This window comes from Arabidopsis thaliana, chromosome 4, assembly GCF_000001735.4.
Source record: "Arabidopsis thaliana chromosome 4, partial sequence".
In the NCBI taxonomy this organism is placed as follows: domain Eukaryota; kingdom Viridiplantae; phylum Streptophyta; class Magnoliopsida; order Brassicales; family Brassicaceae; genus Arabidopsis; species Arabidopsis thaliana.
This window is the reverse complement of record NC_003075.7, coordinates 6,977,520-6,995,665: the sequence shown is the minus strand read 5'-3', so window position 1 is coordinate 6,995,665 and position 18,146 is coordinate 6,977,520. Positions and strand designations below refer to the sequence as shown.

Below are 18,146 nucleotides of genomic sequence, written 5' to 3'. Positions count from 1 at the left end.
GTTTAATTTAACATTACATTCAAAAAAAAAAAACAAATGCCTCCAAGAAACTAGAGTAAAGGGTTTCCAACTTTTAACTTTTATGTTTAGAGTTTCGAGTCTGAATTCAAACTGGGTTTCACTTTTAACAGTTGATTAACCGTATAGTTTAAGTCGGGTAAAGCTTATCATGACAACAAAACGAAGACCTTGGTTATCATTTCCCTGTTATTTCCGTGTACTATCTTTATCAATAATCGTCTCTTTATGTTTATCGACCATAAAAGATCTAAGGCAGCCACAACATGGCCAAGTAGAGAAGTACGTGGATAGAGAGAGAAGCACAAGTTAGTGGCACAAGACACAAAGCCCATAATCTATTATTGTCTTTCTCTTGTGCTCAAAACCTTACTTAAATCATGACTGTCTCAGTAGTCAATACGATTGTCACTTGCACCATATACTTCACCGTCATCATAACTCTTTTAACCTTTTACCTCTCCCACTTCCTCAGAATATACCCATTTCCAAAATTTCTACCTTTTGACAGATTCTGATTTTGAAAGAACGGAATGGACGAAGGCACGGGGAGACACCAACACCGGCTCCCACGTTCTCAAAGCAAATTAATAAGAATGTGAGGAACCGGCTTAGTCTTTCGTTAAGGCTGGGGTCATCATTCGAAATAGGGCTGCAATATTGGTTTAGTACCCATACTCGCGGTTGAATTTTTCATGTTGTGACTATCCATCTCAAATGTGTTTCAGATTTTTGATACTCTGATGCATTCTTTTGGTGAATAAATTTGACATTCATACAAAAAAAAATTTGTTTTTCTTCTAGTCAATTTATGTACTTTGCTTAGTTATTTAACTAATAAACCATAAATGTTTTTAATAGAATTGTTATTGGATGAGCACTACGAGCATCTTTCAGATTAAACAAAGACATTTAAGTAGAGAGAGAACGACCATGGACTTTCTCAGATTGAGCATAGTTTTGACTTTTGAGATCTCAGATTTCTTAGCAAAAAAAAAAGATCTCAGATTCCATTTTCTCTTCTTCTTTCTTCTTCTTTTTTTCACTTCTTCTTCTTATCAAATCTTGTAGTATACGACCATGGAGTTAGAGGGAGTGTCACTACCGTTGATCCACAAGCATCTTATGATGCCTTGGAATGATCTAAAGAGAGGTGATTGCTGTGGACGCTCTGGATTTACCACTGGTGGCTATTACTGCAAAAGATGTGACTTTTATGTCCACAAGAAATGTGTTGATGAGTGCTTAGAATATATTGAACACCCATCTCACACAGTTCACGCTTGTTGGTCGATAATTGAGTTCTGTCTATATTAAAGTTTCATGTATTAAGTGGTTACTTGTCAAGGGACACAAGTACGAAGAGACACAACTCATTGTGTGTTGTGTCTATTTGTTTTCTATATAAACCCCTTGTATCGTCATGTAAATACCAACAAGTTTCAGTTTCAATAAAACAAAGTTTTGTTCTTGTCTTCTTCACAAGAGAAGAGATATGTCTCTCTTACTCTGTTTTTCTTCTCTCTCTCAATAATCCAACATGGTATCAGAGCCGATGGTTGTCCTTGGTTGTCTCTACAAAAATAAGATGTCTTCTGCTGCGAAAAGAAAAAGAGAGATGGAGACAACAAATCTATGGTGAGATGAAGAGGAAGAAGAAGAGGGAAGAAGAAGAAATAAGAGGTGGTAACAAGAGAAAGTACCATCAGTTTTCACAAACACATTCACATGAAGTACCTTCAAGAGGAAGGCTCCAAAAGCGATGAAGAAGATAGGAAATCTTCTCTAGAGGCAATGGAGAAAACGAATGTGGATTTGGAGTTGTGGAAGGAGAGTTCTGAAAATTTGTTCAACAACGTCTTGGTGAAGCGCAAGACGGGAAAGCCGCTGTTGTAACAAACTGAGCAAGGCTTATTATCAAAACGTTGTGTTGAGTTGTGAAGATGACTACAACACGAAAACGTGGAGAAAAGTTTGCTTCAAAAGGAAGAAACAAACGGGGCGACAAAAGTCAAAAGAAGGCCAAGAAATAGTGTGACTTTTGTACGTGTGACGATCACATTGAGGTGATTGTTGGAGAAAGCAACACAGAGATGTTAGCTTGCCTACGAGTGTGAAGCTGCTTACCTAAGAGAGAGGGAGCAGAGTTCAGTTCGGTTGCAAAGATAGCCGACGAAGACGTGAAGAGATTTTCACGCACAAGACGTCAAAAAGACGTGGAGGTGATCAAAAGAGGACACCATAAGAGGATGCTTACCTCGGAGAAAAATGGAGCACAAGATGATGCTTACCTCGGAGAAAAATGGAGCATAAGTCGGTTGAAGAGTAAACCGAAGACGACGTGAAGAAGATTCACGCACAAGACGTCATGGAAACGTTATGGTGATAAAAAAAAAAAAAAAAAAAAAGACACCGAAGAAGACGTGGAGGAGTTCACGCACAGATTTGGTGATCAAGAGGACACCGAAAGGAAATATCCAAGTGATAACAAGCCAAGGAGAGAAGATCATCAAAGAGGTGTTTTCTAGTTCCGGTGTAGCGAGAAATTGGTTGAGTGTTTCTCAAATGATTTCCAATGGCTAAGGGCTCTTATTTGAAGACAATAGATGTCTCATCAACGATCCTCAAGGAAGAAGGAGACTTGATATTAAGAGGAAGCAGAAGATTTTTCCATTGAGATGGAGAAAGTCGGACACAAGTGTTTTACTTGCAAGGGAGAAGTAAACAAGGTCAAGGGTTGAAGAGAAGTTTGGAAGAAGACAGAAACTCAATTAAGGGGGACTGTTGGTCGATAATTGAGTTCTGTCTATATTAAAGTTTCATATATTAAGTGGTTACTTGTCAAGGGACACAAGTACGAAGAGACACAACTCATTATGTGTTGTGTCTATTTGTTTTCTATATAAACCCCTTGTATCGTCATGTAAATACCAACAAGTTTCAGCTTCAATAAAACAAAGTTTTGTTCTTGTCTTCTTCACAAGAGAAGAGATATGTCTCTCTTACTCTGTTTTTCTTCTTTCTCTCAATAATCCAACAACGCTCTTAAGCTTCAAAGTAAACCAGATTATGATAGATGTCGTTTATGTTGCATGTGGATCGAGAATTTATGCTATTGTTGTAAGATCTGTGACTTCTATGTGGATCTATTCTGTGTCAAGTACCCACCACCAGATGTTATAGACATTTCCGAGACGCATCACCACAAGCTCACTCATATCAAGAAGTGGACCAAGTTCAACTGTATTGCTAAATGTGGTAAGAAGTTTTATGGGTTTCCTTACAAATGTCTAGAATGTCATTTAATGTTCGATATGGATTGCGTATGGAACCCACCGGAGGCAAAAAACCAATCAGAGGTAAACATTTCTTCCCACCCCTTACACCCTCTTAAGCTACACACAAGTCAACCACCAGACTATTCTGATGAAAAATGTCGTCTTTGCACAAGAAAGATTGAGGGATTGTTTTATCATTGTTCTTCTTGCAACTTCAGCTTAGATATGCGTTGTGTTATAAATCCACCACCACAATTTGTTATGGATTTGAAAGTTCATGATCACGAACTCACCCTTCTCCCAAGACTCGACTCTTTTACATGTAATGCTTGCGGGCTGAAGGGAGATCGAAGCCCTTACATATGTGTTCAATGTGGTTTCATAATCCACCAAGACTGTCTTTCCCTTCCACGCCTCATAAACATCAATCGGCATGCTCATCGTGTTTCTCGCACTTCTGTTCTTGGTGTTGTGAACTCTGTATGTGGTGTTTGTCACCAGAAGGTAGATTGGACTTGGGGTGGGTATTCTTGTCAGAGGTGTCCTCAATATGTCGTTCACTCGAAATGTGCTACTAGAAAGGATGTGTGGAACGGGAAAGAACTCGAAGGAGTGCCTGAAGAGATAGAAGATATAGAGCCATATGTGGTAATTGATGACAACACAATACAACATTTCAGCCACAAAGAGCATTACCTAAGATTCCATGTTAATGGTCTTCTCTGGGAAGAAAACAAGCGTTGCAGTGCTTGCACCCATCCCGTTCGTCTCCAATCGTTCTATGCCTGTAAAGATTGTGATTTCATTCTTCACCAACACTGCGCTGAATCTCCTAAAAAAGAATGGCACGTGCTACACAATGACCGGCTTACTTTAGTTACATGCGTGGCCAACTTCTTCTCGTGTACAGCTTGTAGTAGATTGTCTAATGGCTTCATGTATCAGTGTGATTTTATGAAGTTAGATGTTTTGTGCGGTTTAGTCTCGGAGCCGTATATCCATCCAGGCCATCCCCATCATCCTTTATATTACATCCCACAAGTGGAAGAAAAACAATGCAATGGTTGCAACAATCGGGAGGTTCGTGTGCTTACGTGCATCGAAAGTGGTTGTGGATATGTCTTATGCTTCGATTGCGCCACTTTACCACAAGTGGTAAAGCATAGAGTAGACGGTCACCCTCTCTCACTATGCTACGGCGAAGAGGCAAGTGGCAAATACTGGTGTGACATTTGTGAGAAAGAAACGTATCCAAAGACATGGTTTTACACGTGTAAAGATCACCGAGCTAGTTTGCATACAAAGTGCGTGCTGGGAGACTTAGTAGGACTCATGCCAAGAAGCACAATAGATTATTATGACATATCATATGAGGTGGTGGTCAATATATAGTATATCTCGTCCATTTTGCATGGAGTGTAAGTCGCATTGCATATATCCTACCAGCTTGAAGATCCTTGGAACCTCAAATCACATTTGCTCTTTGAATTGCGCATACCTTACAGGATCCAGAAGACTACAAGCAAAGTGAAGATAGATCGTTAAAACCCAAAAATGGTTTTTCAGAATGTGTCACCTTTTGAGTTATATCAACACTTTGATTCTGTTTTGTTTCGTATTATTGCAAGACTAAACAATTTCTCTCTTTCAATTATTTTTCACTTAATGAAGGCGATTTTTCATTTAAAAATATCTCACCTTTTGAGTTGAGTGAGTGAGAGATAATTACATTTTTCCTTTTCTTCTTTTAGGAATATTAATTTGAGTATGTACTATCATTCTTCTCGAGAAGGATCTTGAAGCATGAGAAGTTATTCAAAGCATGTCTTGTTGTTGTTGTTAAGATCGCTCTCTTCTTCTTCCTCCTTTTGTCTTTCTCACAAGCTTCATTCCTTCAACTCAAAACTTTACTTGCTCATGTCATGGCCGTCCCAATACAACAACGTTTGACAGTAACATTACTTTCTCTCCTCCATCTCCCACCTACGTCTTCTTTCCCGGGACCTGGTCAGTTCTCTCTCTTACTTCCTCCTTTGGACCCATTTCCAAAGACTTTACCTTTTAAGAGATTCAAGATTTGGGTTCTATTGTGTGACATTACGTGTAAAGATCACCGAGCTAGTTTGCATACAAATTGCGTGTTGGGACGCTTTGCAGGGCTCATGCCAAAAAGCGCAATATCTCTTTCCAGCAGATCATATGAGGTGGTGCTAAATTATAGTATATCTCGTCCATTTTGCGTGATGATGATGTTGATGCACTTTGTTGTATTTGTATGCTACACTTTTCAGTGGAGTTGAAGAGGTTTGGCAAAAACATCAGGAACGAGGGTACTCTACTTGCAAAGTTTCAGCATCGAAATCTAGTTAGACTTCTCGGGTTTTGTCTAGAAGGAAGAAGAGCGGATATTTGTCTAGAAGTATCTCCCGAGCAATAGCCTCAATCTTTTCTCGTTTGGTCAGTTGCATTCAGTGTTTTTCTTTGATGATAGGGTCTTAATGTCATTAGCTGATGGTATTATTTGGACCGTGCAGACCCTGCAAAGAAAAGTCAGCAAAATTGGGCTACACGGTACAAGATTATGTCTGAACCAGTTCTTATTACTGAAACTAGGTTCAAAACATGTTTCTTATTCTAGAATGTCAGTAAATGTATTACAAGTACATCAACATATATATGATTTATAATTTTATATATCTCATAAAATAGAGCAGGGACAAGAACAATGAACAGATGTTGATATATACTTCCACAGATTCATAACAATTCTTCAACGAGGATAGAACTCTGTAATCGATGCATCATTGATAGAACCAGGAATAGACCTGCTTGTGGATTCGGTATACTCTACACCATCCTGTTCCAGATCACGCCCGCTTAGGCAAAATCCGGGCGCTCGAGGCACATGTAAAGTGGTTGTGCTACTAGTAAGCATCATGATGATCGCTGGTAACAATGGACGATCTGCAGGATCTTCTTGAACACATAATAGTGCGATATGGATGCATCTAGTAGCCTCGCTACTCTGATAACTTTCTCCTATGGTTGGATCCACCAGTTCTAACGGTGACCCATTTCTCCAAAGTCTCCAAGCCTAACACAAGTTGCTAATTAAATTAATAATTCTTTGGCTTAATCATATACACTCATGTAACTTAAATGATTATACTCACGTGTGTTACCAAATTGCTACCAGAATCATCAATGTTGTAGAAACTGCTATTCTTTTTGCCACTTATAATCTCTAGTACCAATACTCCAAAGCTATAGACATCAGACTTCATGGAGAAATGGCCACGCATTGCATATTCTGGAGACATATAACCACTGCAAATAAAGATTCACATTTTAGTCTACAAACAACCACCAAACGGAGTTTTTTTTAATTGAAAGCTTACAATGTTCCGGCGATTCTTCTTGTGTTGGCTTGACTTTGATCAACTCCAAAAATCCTCGCCATGCCAAAATCTGCAATTTTGGGGTTCATATCAGCATCTAAGAGAATGTTACTCGCTTTGAGATCACGGTGTATGATTGTAAGCCGTGAATCTTGATGAAGATATAGAATTCCTCGAGCAATCCCCCCAATGATATTGTACCGTCTTGTCCAATCTAGTTCACCTTGTTTTGCAGGGTCTGTACATTTGCAAGTATATGACTCATTAGCAACAATAAGGACATCTTGGAACTTAAAAGTATCTAAGCTCATAACATACCAAAGAGAAAATAGTCAAGGCTTTTGTTGGGTACAAACTCATAGACGAGTATCTTTTCTTCTCCTTCCAAACAAAATCCAAGAAGCCTGACCAGATTCTTATGTTGAAGCTTCGACACAAGAACAGCCTCATTCTTGAACTCTTCCGCGCCTTGTCCTGATGTTTTCGACAGTCTCTTCACTGCTACTTCAGGTCCACTTGAAAGCTTTCCCTACGGAAATAAGATGAGTCAAACTTTATACAGAGAAGTAGCAAACCAGGAAGAGAAAGAACTAATTACCCTGTAAACTTCACCAAATCCACCTCGCCCGATCATGTTACTGTCCGAAAACTTGTCAGTTGCAGCTTCAATTGTCTTAAAACTAAACTGCAGTGAGTGTGTTGTTGTGATCTCATCAGTAGCTGCACAAAGAAAGTGAAAAACATCTTCTTCATCATCCACTTTTCCAGAATTTGTACATAACTTACTTATGGACTCAAAACATGAAAAACCAACCAACCTTGAACCTCAGTTGTTTTATATGACTTCTTTCTTCTGCAAACCACGAGTAGTACAACAAGTGAAACCAAGATAACAATGATAGGAACAACAATAGCCACAATAATCCCTGTAGAAAATGATTTTCCATCTACACAAGCCGCAAATGAGTGATTCAATTATATAAGGTTTCAACAGAGTCTTGTTACAAATCATATGAAGGAAATTACCTTTGATGGTTGTATTTGCCCTATCGCTAACTGGAGGAGGAATCAAAGAAACCGGTGGCTGAGGTAAAGACTGCGGTGGAGGCGGTGGAAATGTAACATTTTCAAAAGCTCCAGCATAAGGATACAAATCCCACCGGACAAAGCAACTTGGTCTTATCACCGCACCACCTTGTTTACCACGGCAACATGACTCATAATCACCAACACTTGTCTTCAAACAAAACTCACAATCTTTCGAAGAAACATCCGGCGTACATTGCATCATCGCATACATGGTTTGGAAAGTAGTCAATGAAGCAACCTCAGCTGCAAAGTACTTTTGTCCAAATGATGATCCATTACTACTACTCAATGAAGCTGCAGTTATTGTACGGAGCATTAACTCTTCCCAAATTCTATCAAACACTGTTAAATTAGTGCCTGTATCTTCGATATCTCCCGTATGATAGAGAGTTTCAGAAGGTTCCATAACGAGTGAACCAGAGAAAGAAACGTTGGAATAACGTACCATACAACAATCAGGCCATGTATAAGCATCTGTTTTGTTAGGACAACTCTCTGATATCTTGTCTGATGCACCTTTAATACAATCTGAACAAGTCTCTGGTTTAGTCCCAGGGATGCACATGCCATTGATGAAGACTCTATTGGGAGCTTGACCAAACTTGGAGTTGAAAAAGCCGTTGTGACTTGTGACATTAGAAGAAAGAGTAGAGAGGATTTGACGACGGTTTAAATCGTATGTACTATTGGGTTTAAAGAATCCACTGAAACAGATTTCTTGAGCAGTAACAGAATCTAAGCTTATGAGAAAAATCAAGAAGGTTGGTAAAAACGAAATCTTTAGCTTCATGCTCTCAAAAATCAACAAAGGATTGTGCTTTAGATGTTAGAAGTTAGAGAGTCAACTTCAAATACTATTTGGATCTACTCTGAAGATTATCCATGGCGTAAAAGATGAACAATAGACTGATTCGTTGACTTTACCAAACCCTTATAAGCTGGTAAAGATAACAAGAAGACAAAGACATAGAGACCCCACTAATGATAATGATAAAGATAATCAAACAAGTATATTATGAAATGATCTGACGATTCCTTGTTATGTTACTCTATTATAGTGTACATCAGATTCGTTGAAAACCAACAAAAAAAACAGAGGAAACTGTTGTCGGAAACATACAGTTAGAGAATTGAATTGTTATGAAGTCAACAGAAGAAACTTGGAGTATAACAACAAAAATTTACATAAAAATCGTTTTCAATTCATACATCAGAATCCCAAATTAGATTCCAAACAACAACAAAAATGCAACGAAACCTAAATTTTCAAACTTTCCCAGGCAACACAAAAAAGTAATGCCCAAATTGAGCAACCATACCAAACCGTAATTTTAGTAACCAGAATGAGACATTTTACTAATGGGCCGAAGAAGAAATAGAAAGAGGCCTTTTAATAAACGAGCCCATTTAAGTTTTGAATAATATCAGCAGTCCCACATTACTTGTGTGGTTGTCGTAGCCCATTAATTGCTTACGGGAGGAGTCAAAGAAAGCGGTGGTGGAGGCGATGGCAACGTAATATTTTCAAAAGCTCCAGCAAAAGGATACAAATCCCACCGGATAAAACAAAATGGTCTTACAAAAGCACCGCCAATGTGACCGCGACAACATTTCTTGTAATCAAGAACAGTTCTCTTCAAACAAAACTCACAATCCCCTGAAGAAACATCCGGTGTACATTGTACCATGGTGTATATAGTTTGGAAAGTTGTCAATGAAGCAACATCAGCTGCATAGTACTTATGCCCAAATGATAATGATCCATGAGTCCTCGAAGCTGTAGTTATCGTACGAGACATTAACTCGTCCCATATTCTATCAAACAATGTCAAATCAACACCGATAGGTGCGGGATCAGACACTGGTTGAGACGGTTCCATAATGAGTGATCCAGAGAAGGAAATGTTGGAATAACGTACCATACAACAATCTGGCCATACATAACCAACTGTTTGGTTAGGACAGCTTCGTAACAAGCCGTCTGTTGAGCCTTTGATGCAATCTGAACATCTCTCTGGTTTAGTTCCAGGGATGCACATGCTAATGATGAACATTTGGTTAGGATTTTGGCCGATGGTGGAGCTGTAGAAGCCGTTGTGAGCTGTGACTTTGGAAGCAAGAGAAGAGAGGATCCGACGACGGTTTAAGTCGTAAGTACCATTTGGTTTAAAGTATCCATTGAAGCAGGTTTGTGTAGAAACATAATCAAAGGTTATGAGGAAAAACAAGAAGATTGGTAAAAATAAAGTATTGAGCATCATTCTCTCAAGATCAGAAAAAAAAGATTGTGTTTAGATATTAGAATCAAGAAGTTTTGTTTGGGCATCAATAACTCAAACTATGTAGGTTCTCTTGGCAGATTTGACTGGTTCACTGAATTTGTCATACATTCTTAATTGAAAGAGATGGTCTAAGGAAAATTATGCAAATGCCTTTGAAAAATTAAAGTTGACTGAGTCAATAGCTCTAATGGAAGTCAACAAACAAACTTAGACCACACAAAACCAACAAAACCCAACCGGATAACACATTTTAATCAAACCCATTTATACTAGTCAGAATTTGCCATTTGCATTCAGTACACAAGTTATAGAATCATGACTGGTAATTTGATCAAATATTGATACCTGAACATCTTGAATTTGATTATGAAATGAGTAAAACTAGCACAAAAAAGAACTGCAAAATATGACTCCTTCTCTAATATCTTTGGGAAAATATGACTCTTTATCTATTATCGGTTTACACACGGTTTCTAGTCATATAACTCCTTCCACGTGTAAACCGATAATAAAAATTAGAAACATTAGTAAAAACATTTTTTTCAGTTTTTGTTTTGTTGGGTTAAGAAAAAACAGTTTTAAGAGTTTTCTATACACACATAAATTAGTATGTATGTTAATTTTTGTTCGTTTTTGTTTTTTGGGTTAAGGAACACAATTTTAAGAGTTCTCTATAACACACATGTAAATTAGTATATGTTAATTTCTTCTAGTATACTTTTTGGATTAAGATAATAGAGCTCAGTTGGTTTAGAAATAGTATTTGTAGATATGTACTTTTTTCTTTTTAATTTTTCTATTTAGTTAAAAAATGTTAAAATCTTTCAACATGTGTCATAATCTAACTGACAGATGTGAGACGTGTCACGATCACGTGAATTAACAACTTTGAAAACCAAATCAAGCTTTATATAATATAAAAGTAAAAATTTTACTATTAACTATTATGGCATCTATATATTTAGTAGTTTATTTCTACTGCCAATTTCAGTTATCCTATTCAAATCTCTGTTTAAGTAAAACTAAAACGAAAAGATATCATCATAATATTTTTAGTATTACCAACAAATAGTTTCATGACACAATGCTTCTAAAGATTAAGACAAATCAAACTCCCCGAGATTCCTTCCATATTATACAACAAATATCACTGTTTTGATATGTATGGATCATTGTCTTTCAGAATTTTCATTCTCTATAAATATCACAAAGTGAAACCTTCTATTACACTCATAAAACACTCTTGAACTATCTAAACTCATATTTGACATAAGAAAAAGGCATCAATCATCATGAGCATTTTGAAAGAAACAAAAAGGTTTATGGTCGTGGCAATGTTCATAGCATGTGTGTTCATAAGCAACAACATGAACGTAGCAGTTGCAAATGAGATTGGCTATCCAGGAATGGGACGCGGCGATCGCCAACCAGGATGTGATCATGGCAACTGTCCACCCGATCAACCGGCGAATCCGTACCATCGAGGATGTGAAAAATCAAAGAGATGTCGTGGTCCAGATCCACCAGCTCTTCCTCGAAAGATGATATAATACAACAAAAACTAAAAAACAGTTTCAATTATAACAATGTAACCAAGCCCCATGGATAAAAAAAACTAATGTTTTGCGTTCGTTTAGTTCAAACTATTTTCTTATGTCTATTTCCTAAATTATACAAACTATGAATTCAGTTATTGGCTTCACAAACATGAAACACCAATGCCTAATTATGTCTGAACCAATTCTGGTTACTGAAAATATGTTTAAAACGTGAATCTTGTTGTACAATGTTACTATCTGATATACTTGTTTAAATGTCTCATAAAGTAGAGTAATGAGAAGAACAAGAGATGATGTAGATACTTCCATATATTCAATACAGTTCCAATATCAAGAAAAAAACCATTCTTCAACGAGGATCTAGAACTGTGTTGATACATCATTGTTAATTAGAACAAGGAATAGACCTGCTTGTGGATTGGTCATTCATGTTTGAGAGGCAAACGGTAATTGTCTATGTTACTAGTGAGCATCACGACTATTGCTGCAGGCAACATTGGTCGATCTACAGGATCTTCTTGAACGCATAAAAGTGCGATATGGATGCATCTAATAATAGCCTCGTTACTCCGAGAACTCTCTCCCATTGTCGGATCCACAAGTTCAAAAGGTGACCCTGTTCTCCAAAGCTTCCAAGCCTAACAAAAGTGATCAAATAAATTAATATCCTTTGGCTTAATCATATACACTCATATAACTTGAACGATCATATACTCACATGAGTGACCAAATTGCTAGGAGAACCATCAATGTAGTAGAAGCTGCGATTCGTTTTACCACTTATAATCTCTAGAATCATTACACCAAAGCTATAGACATCAGATTTCATGGAGAAATGACTACGCATTGCATATTCTGGAGACATATAACCACTGCAAATAAGGATTAGACTTTTTAGCCTAGAAGTAACCACCAAATATAGTTTGTATTTGTAAGGTTATAAGTTAAGAGAAAAAAAAAATCACTATGTTCCAACGATTCTAATTGTGTAATTGGCATGACTTTGATCAATTCTGTAAATCCTAGCCATGCCAAAATCTGCAATTTTGGGTTTCATGTCGACATCTAAGAGAATATTACTCGCTTTGAGATCACGGTGTATGATTGTAAGCCGTAAATCTTGATGAAGATATAGAATTCCTCGAGCAATCCCCCCAATGATATTGTACCGTCTTGTCCAATCTAGTTCACCTTGTTTTGCAGGGTCTGTACATTTGCAAGTATATGACTCATTAGCAACAATAAGGACATCTTGGAACTTAAAAGTATCTAAGCTCATAACATACCAAAGAGGAAATAGTCAAGGCTTTTGTTAGGTACAAATTAACTCGTAAACGTTTATTTTTTCTTGTCCTTCCAAACAAAATCCAGAGAAAGAAATGTTGGAATAACGTACCATACAACAATCTGGCCATGTCTAAGCTTCTGTTTGGTTAAGATATCTCCTTAATAAGCCGTCTGATGCGCCTTTGATACAATCTGAACAAGTCTCTTGTTTAGTCCCAGGGATGCACATACTATTGATGAAGCCTCTATTGGGGTCTTGACCAATCGAGGAGTTATAGAATCCCTTGTGAGTTGTGACATTAGTAGCAAGAGAAGAAAAGATTAGGCGACGGTTTAAGTCGTAAGTAGCATTGGGTTTAAAGTAGCTATTGAAGCAGACTTGTGCAGAAACAACATCTAACCTTACAAGGAAAGAACAAAAGATTAGAACAAATGAACTCTTGAGTTTCTTCTCTCAAGATCAGAACCAAAGACTGTGTTAAATGTTCAAAGTTAGAAGGTTTATCCTCCGAAGATTTTCCATGACAGATAGGACCGTTGATTTTGACAAAAAAAAGAGTTAGAAGTAATAATCAAAACCACAATGTCCATTCCCCACCAATAATATGGATTCATAATACTCAATATAATAACTAAACAAGTAGAGTGTGCTGCCAAAAAAAGAAGCAAGTAGAGTGTGAATTGGTCAGAAAACTCCCATGTTATGTCGCTCCATTTTACATTAGATTTGCAGAGATCCAAACAAAAAAAAAAAAAGAAAAGGAAAACGTGCATTAAGTTAGCCAATTGAGAGACCTTATAGAAGTCAGCAGACCAAATTTGGAGACAAATGGAGTCAGCAGCCAAACTTGACTAGCCAAAATTTACATGTACATTAGTTTTCAATCCTCCAACCAATACAAAAGAAACAAATTCAAACCCCAACAAAAGATAGCCAAGGAGACATCATTATAAAACCGTAAACAGAAATCGGTTAAAATCATACAAACCAATTTGATTTCCGGTTAGAACTTTCAAAAACACCAATCTTTGAGTTATATAAAACCTGCTTGAGTCAGCTTATCTTCGAACTTCGCTTGAACAGAGGAAACCCTGTAAGAGAGAGTTTCAATGTATTTTAGTAACACTGTATGACTCAACACAACAAAAGTAAAAAGTGCTAAGAGAAATTATAGAAACACCTCGGATATGAAGTAACTGTCATCTTCAGCGAGGAACTAAGTCATCAATCAATGAATCGTTGACAGAACCAGGAAGAGATTTGATAGAAGGTAGAAACATGTCCATTCCCTCATATACCGGTGACTGAGGCACCGGTAAAGTGATGGAGTTACTTGTGAGCATCATGATGATAGTAGATAAATTCGGACGTTGTTCTGGATCATTTTGAACACATAATAGCGCGATATGGATGCATCTGAAGACTTCATTACTCTGATAATTCTTTTCGAGTTCTGAATCCACAAGCTCTAATGGTGATCCGTTTCTCCAATGCCTCCAAGCCTACCACAATGATCACTAGTAGTCAAAACCTTACGTTACATTGCATGGTTAAAAAAGTAGAGTCTTTCCAAAGTTTAGTTTTTAATGCTCACATATGTGACCAAATTCTTTCCGGATTCATCAGTTTCATGGAAGTTGCTGTTTCTTTTTCCACTTATAATCTCAAGAACCAAGACTCCAAAACTATAGACATCAGATTTCACCGAGAACTGGCCATGCATCAAATACTCTGGAGATATGTAGCCACTAGAAAGAAAACAAAAAATAATTCTTGAGTTTACCAGTGACAAAAAGGTCATCAAAACTTCAGAGATTGAAAGGCAAAAAAGAAGAAAGGGTACTTACTGGGTTCCAACTACCCTTCTTGTATCCGCTCGAGATTGATCCACCCTAAAAATTCTTGCCATTCCAAAATCTGCGACTTTGGGTTCCATTTCAGCATCTAAGAGGATGTTACTAGCTTTGAGGTCACGGTGTATGATTTTGAGGGGTGAGTCATGATGAAGATATAGAATTCCTCTAGCAGTTCCAACAATAATCTTGTACCGTTTCGCCCAATCCAGTTGGCCTTTCTTTGTAGGTTCTGTGTAAGTCAATTAAAATAAGTTTCAAGAACTGCAACTTCATCATTAGAACTTCAAAAACTATGAGCTGAGTGTTATATGCAAAATACCAAACAAGAACTGGTCGAGGCTTTTGTTGGGAACAAATTCGTATACGAGTATCTTTTCTTCTCCTTCCATACAAAACCCGAGAACTCCAACCAAATTTCTGTGCTGAAGCTTTGCCACGAGACTAGTCTCATTCTGGAACTCTTGTACACCTTGAGCTGATTCTTTTGACAGCCTCTTCACTGCAATTTCTGATCCGTCTTGAAGCACACCCTACAAATAATAAAGAGAATAAGATCATCACACCACCTATATTCATTAATGGAAGTTGAGAAGATTTACCTTGAAAACTTCTCCAAATCCACCTTGACCAAGCATGTTGCACTTTGAAAAGGTACATGTTGCAGCTTCAATTGTCTTAAGATCATACTGCAGTGAATATTTAGGTGATTCCTCTGCTACACAGAAATGTCATATTATTCCTTGCAACATGGAAGTACGTACACATAACAAATCTAAACCATGATGATATGTTTTCATATTCACCAAAGTTTTTCATTTTTCTAATAAACATTGGTTAGCTAATAAGAAGTTTTAGATAGTTGACCATTGAACTGAATAAACTATTCCTAGTTAAAATTCCCTTGTCCCGGCATCATGCAGTGTTCCTGATTAAGCATGCATGCCTTATTGTTCTTAAAGAAAAAGAAATCAGTGAGTAAAATACGAATCAACTCACCTGGAGGATCAGTTTTTCTCTTTCTGCAAACAAGTACTACTACTAAAGTAGATAGCACAGAGATGACAACTCCGGTGGCAACAACAATGGCCACAAAGAATCCAACTGAGATATTCCTTTTGCTACCTGGGCATAGTAGAATCACAGAGGATAGTTTACAATAGAGAAAATGCATCATCCAGTGATTGAATCTGTTTCAAACCTTTCTCAAACTATTGGTCAGCAACTTAGCAGAATGATACGTTCTTAGAATCATATTTTTTCTTTTAGTTGAGGAATTACCTGGCGGGGGTGAAAGTGTCAAATTAAAAGCTCCGATGAAGGGATACAGATCCCACCGAAAACAGCAGCTTGGCCATGCAACAATTCCTCTTTGCATCCTAAGGTTGCCATATTCAGAAACAGCTTTTTCCAGACAGTTGTGACAAGCACCTTTTTCTAGATCAGGAGTGCATAGCATTAATGCATATATATTCTGGAAATTTGTCAGATTTGTTACATTAGCTGCATAATATCTACGACTAGATAATGATGCATTATAATCCGAGGATGCGTCAGACATCAAACGATCCGTTAGAGCCTCCCATATCGTATTTAAATATGTCAAATTTGATTTGATATCCACATTACTATGCTCCATGTAAAGTGGGTGCAATCCAACCCTCTTGAAGAATGAACTGTTAGAGTAACGAGCAAAACAGAGCGTCTTATGAGGTGTCCATGTATACGCTTCAGTTTGGTTAGGACAATTCTCTTGTAATTGGTCGGCCGCGACCTTGAGACAATCGGAGCAAACCGTAGGTTCGGTCCCGTCGATGCACATCCCCATTACGTGCACTTCGTCAGGAACTTTGCCGATGGAAGAATTGTAGAAGCCGTAGTGATCCACCACTTTGGAAGCAAGAGATGTAAGGATCTGCCTACGGTTGGTGTCGTAAGTTTTCCAAGGTTCAAAATACCCAGTTTCGTTGCATTGTTGCGAAGAAATAGCACCAATTATGCTTATGAGAACAACCCAGAAGATCAAAAAGGAAATCTTCTTGGTCTTTCTCATGATTTTACAAATGTGTTTGGGGTTAGTATGTACATATCCGTACACTTCATATCAGTTAAATAGCAATTGAGTTCTCTCAGCAAGTTGTCAAACTTAAAATATCCAAGGCATTATAAAAGCTAAGTCAGAGCATAGACAAAATCAGAGAACCAATCAAAGCAATGAGCTGATGTGTTATATGTTTATTAAAAGAATGTTGAAGTTTCAAAAATGTTAATGATGTGAGATGCACCCAGACTACACGCCCACTATGCTTGTTGAATGAATCTCCTCAACGTAACACAACGAAGCAGAGTGATATGAGTTAAATAACCAACAAATTGAGCAATCCAAAGACCCAAATTAGTAATATTTTGACAATTTCAATAGCTTATCTTATTACTTTCTCAGCACAAACAGTAATACAAAACCATTGTTTTACTAGAGGCATTGTTGACAATGGGTTTAAAGTAAAGATTAAAGAATGACCTGACTGAATCCAAGTTTCGAACCCCCACGGAAAAAAAAATACAGGCTACTTGAAGCATCAAGACGATTGTCGGACAGCATTACATTTCCATTGGCATATGTCTAATTAAGACAACTCCATCAGACGCTTCCATGGTACAATCCAGTGGCGGATCTAGAAAAATATTTAATCTGGGGCACTATTAATTTACTTATTATATATTATTTTTTATCAAAATTATTATATATACTATTCGTTATTAAACTATAAGTTTGTGATAAAATATGTAGTTCAATAAATTCTGTAATTTGTTTCTCACAATTTATATAGGTACCCAAAAAAAAACTATGAAATTGTGTTCATATAACTTTGTTATTCATTTTCACATAAAAGTAAATGAATAGATATATCAAACATTTTAGAAATATATCAATACACATATACTATCTAATCAATTAATAAAGAAATTTTAAAAGAAAGTTAAAAGTGGATGTTCATAAATCAAAGGAAGAAATAAGTGATTAAATTGATAAAATTGGGGGAAAAAATGAGCAAAGTCAAAAAAAGAAAAAAGTTACTTCAACTAGTCTCGAACCTGGGTAAGGATGGACGAATATTGAAAACACTTAACCAGTTGTGCTGAATCATTTAAACTGCATAAGTTTACAAGCTAATACTTATAATTTAATGTAGGGCACGTGCCCCACATCCCATACACCTAGATCCGCCCCTGGTACAATCTGAGCACGACTCTGCTATTGGCACATGGATTACGCATCCTCCCACTCGAAGAATTGAAGAAGCCATCACGAGCCGTGACATTAGAAGCTCTACGAGAACTGATTGGAATGGAACAAGGTAACAGGGAACGAACCAATCA

At 37.2% G+C, this 18,146-nt stretch overlaps 7 protein-coding genes, 2 long non-coding RNA genes and 1 pseudogene across 13 annotated transcripts; 5 read left to right on the top strand and 5 right to left on the bottom strand.

The window, feature by feature from the left end:
• Window positions 1-326: 326 nt before the first annotated feature.
• Window positions 327-634, bottom strand: AT4G05895. Its single transcript, NR_141930.1, has 2 exons — window positions 519-634; window positions 327-439 (listed from the first exon to the last, which is right to left on the bottom strand). It is a non-coding gene; the product is annotated as an other RNA (long non-coding RNA).
• Window positions 429-1,621, top strand: AT4G11547 (cysteine/histidine-rich C1 domain protein). 2 transcript variants are annotated; one of them, NM_001340720.1, is made up of 2 exons: window positions 429-616; window positions 1,090-1,621. In NM_001340720.1, the coding sequence occupies exon 2, from the start codon at window positions 1,099-1,101 to the stop codon at window positions 1,333-1,335; it is 237 nt and encodes a 78-aa protein (NP_001328236.1). In that variant the 5' UTR covers window positions 429-616; window positions 1,090-1,098; the 3' UTR covers window positions 1,336-1,621. The 2 variants fall into 2 exon arrangements, with proteins under 2 accessions (NP_001328236.1, NP_001328235.1); NM_001340721.1 differs by lacking the exon at window positions 429-616 and having other exon boundaries at window positions 977-1,460.
• Window positions 1,465-2,294, top strand: AT4G11543 (uncharacterized protein). The gene has a single exon (NM_001340719.1). It carries the CDS (start codon window positions 1,747-1,749, stop codon window positions 1,912-1,914), a length of 168 nt encoding a protein of 55 aa, NP_001328234.1. The 5' UTR covers window positions 1,465-1,746; the 3' UTR covers window positions 1,915-2,294.
• An 816-nt stretch (window positions 2,295-3,110) lies between these two features.
• AT4G11540 (Cysteine/Histidine-rich C1 domain family protein) lies at window positions 3,111-4,805 on the top strand (the record flags this gene model as incomplete). Its single annotated transcript, NM_117223.2, has 1 exon — window positions 3,111-4,805. One exon carries the CDS (start codon window positions 3,111-3,113, stop codon window positions 4,686-4,688), a length of 1,578 nt encoding a protein of 525 aa, NP_192891.1. The 3' UTR covers window positions 4,689-4,805.
• A 322-nt stretch (window positions 4,806-5,127) lies between these two features.
• Window positions 5,128-5,513, top strand: AT4G05890. Its single transcript, NR_141929.1, has one exon. It is a non-coding gene; the product is annotated as an other RNA (long non-coding RNA).
• Window positions 5,514-5,872: 359 nt separating this feature from the next.
• On the bottom strand, window positions 5,873-8,828 carry CRK34 (cysteine-rich RLK (RECEPTOR-like protein kinase) 34). The gene is made up of 7 exons (NM_001340718.1): window positions 7,721-8,828; window positions 7,513-7,641; window positions 7,293-7,414; window positions 7,013-7,223; window positions 6,695-6,932; window positions 6,470-6,623; window positions 5,873-6,390 (listed from the first exon to the last, which is right to left on the bottom strand). Exons 1-7 carry the CDS (start codon window positions 8,571-8,573, stop codon window positions 6,067-6,069), a joined length of 2,031 nt encoding a protein of 676 aa, NP_001319904.1. The 5' UTR covers window positions 8,574-8,828; the 3' UTR covers window positions 5,873-6,066.
• Window positions 8,829-8,846: 18 nt separating this feature from the next.
• On the bottom strand, window positions 8,847-10,149 carry AT4G11521 (Receptor-like protein kinase-related family protein). The gene has a single exon (NM_001160749.2). It carries the CDS (start codon window positions 10,042-10,044, stop codon window positions 9,247-9,249), a length of 798 nt encoding a protein of 265 aa, NP_001154221.1. The 5' UTR covers window positions 10,045-10,149; the 3' UTR covers window positions 8,847-9,246.
• Window positions 10,150-11,296: 1,147 nt separating this feature from the next.
• RALFL28 (ralf-like 28) lies at window positions 11,297-11,755 on the top strand. Its single transcript, NM_117221.2, has one exon. It carries the CDS (start codon window positions 11,358-11,360, stop codon window positions 11,613-11,615), a length of 258 nt encoding a protein of 85 aa, NP_192889.1. The 5' UTR covers window positions 11,297-11,357; the 3' UTR covers window positions 11,616-11,755.
• Window positions 11,756-11,838: 83 nt separating this feature from the next.
• On the bottom strand, window positions 11,839-13,592 carry AT4G11500 (annotated as a pseudogene). Of its 3 annotated transcripts, none has more exons than one of them (4): window positions 13,021-13,592; window positions 12,705-12,830; window positions 12,343-12,496; window positions 11,870-12,262 (listed from the first exon to the last, which is right to left on the bottom strand). The 3 variants fall into 3 exon arrangements; another variant differs by having other exon boundaries at window positions 11,921-12,262; window positions 12,343-12,830; window positions 13,021-13,194; window positions 13,313-13,439; another variant differs by having other exon boundaries at window positions 11,839-12,262; window positions 12,343-12,830; window positions 13,021-13,527.
• Window positions 13,593-14,117: 525 nt separating this feature from the next.
• Window positions 14,118-16,818, bottom strand: CRK33 (cysteine-rich RLK (RECEPTOR-like protein kinase) 33; the record flags this gene model as incomplete). The annotated part of the gene is made up of 7 exons (NM_117220.1): window positions 14,118-14,414; window positions 14,507-14,660; window positions 14,760-14,997; window positions 15,088-15,298; window positions 15,368-15,480; window positions 15,765-15,890; window positions 16,047-16,818. The coding sequence occupies 7 exons, from the start codon at window positions 16,816-16,818 to the stop codon at window positions 14,118-14,120; spliced, it is 1,911 nt and encodes a 636-aa protein (NP_192888.1).
• Between the last annotated feature and the right edge of the window lie 1,328 nt (window positions 16,819-18,146).

Bases quoted from the DNA above. Each gene is read 5' to 3' on its own strand.
- AT4G11547 (NM_001340720.1), top strand. From the start codon at position 1,099: ATGGAGTTAGAGGGAGTGTCACTACCGTTGATCCACAAGCATCTTATG.
- AT4G11543 (NM_001340719.1), top strand. From the start codon at position 1,747: ATGAAGTACCTTCAAGAGGAAGGCTCCAAAAGCGATGAAGAAGATAGG.
- CRK34 (NM_001340718.1), bottom strand. From the start codon at position 8,573: ATGAAGCTAAAGATTTCGTTTTTACCAACCTTCTTGATTTTTCTCATA. The intron at 7,642-7,720 runs GTAATTTCCTTC...CGGCTTGTGTAG, and splicing joins GGCAAATACAACCATCAAAG to ATGGAAAATCATTTTCTACA. The intron at 6,624-6,694 runs GTAAGCTTTCAA...CTTTATTTGCAG, and splicing joins AGAAGAATCGCCGGAACATT to TGGTTATATGTCTCCAGAAT.
- AT4G11521 (NM_001160749.2), bottom strand. From the start codon at position 10,044: ATGATGCTCAATACTTTATTTTTACCAATCTTCTTGTTTTTCCTCATA.
- RALFL28 (NM_117221.2), top strand. From the start codon at position 11,358: ATGAGCATTTTGAAAGAAACAAAAAGGTTTATGGTCGTGGCAATGTTC.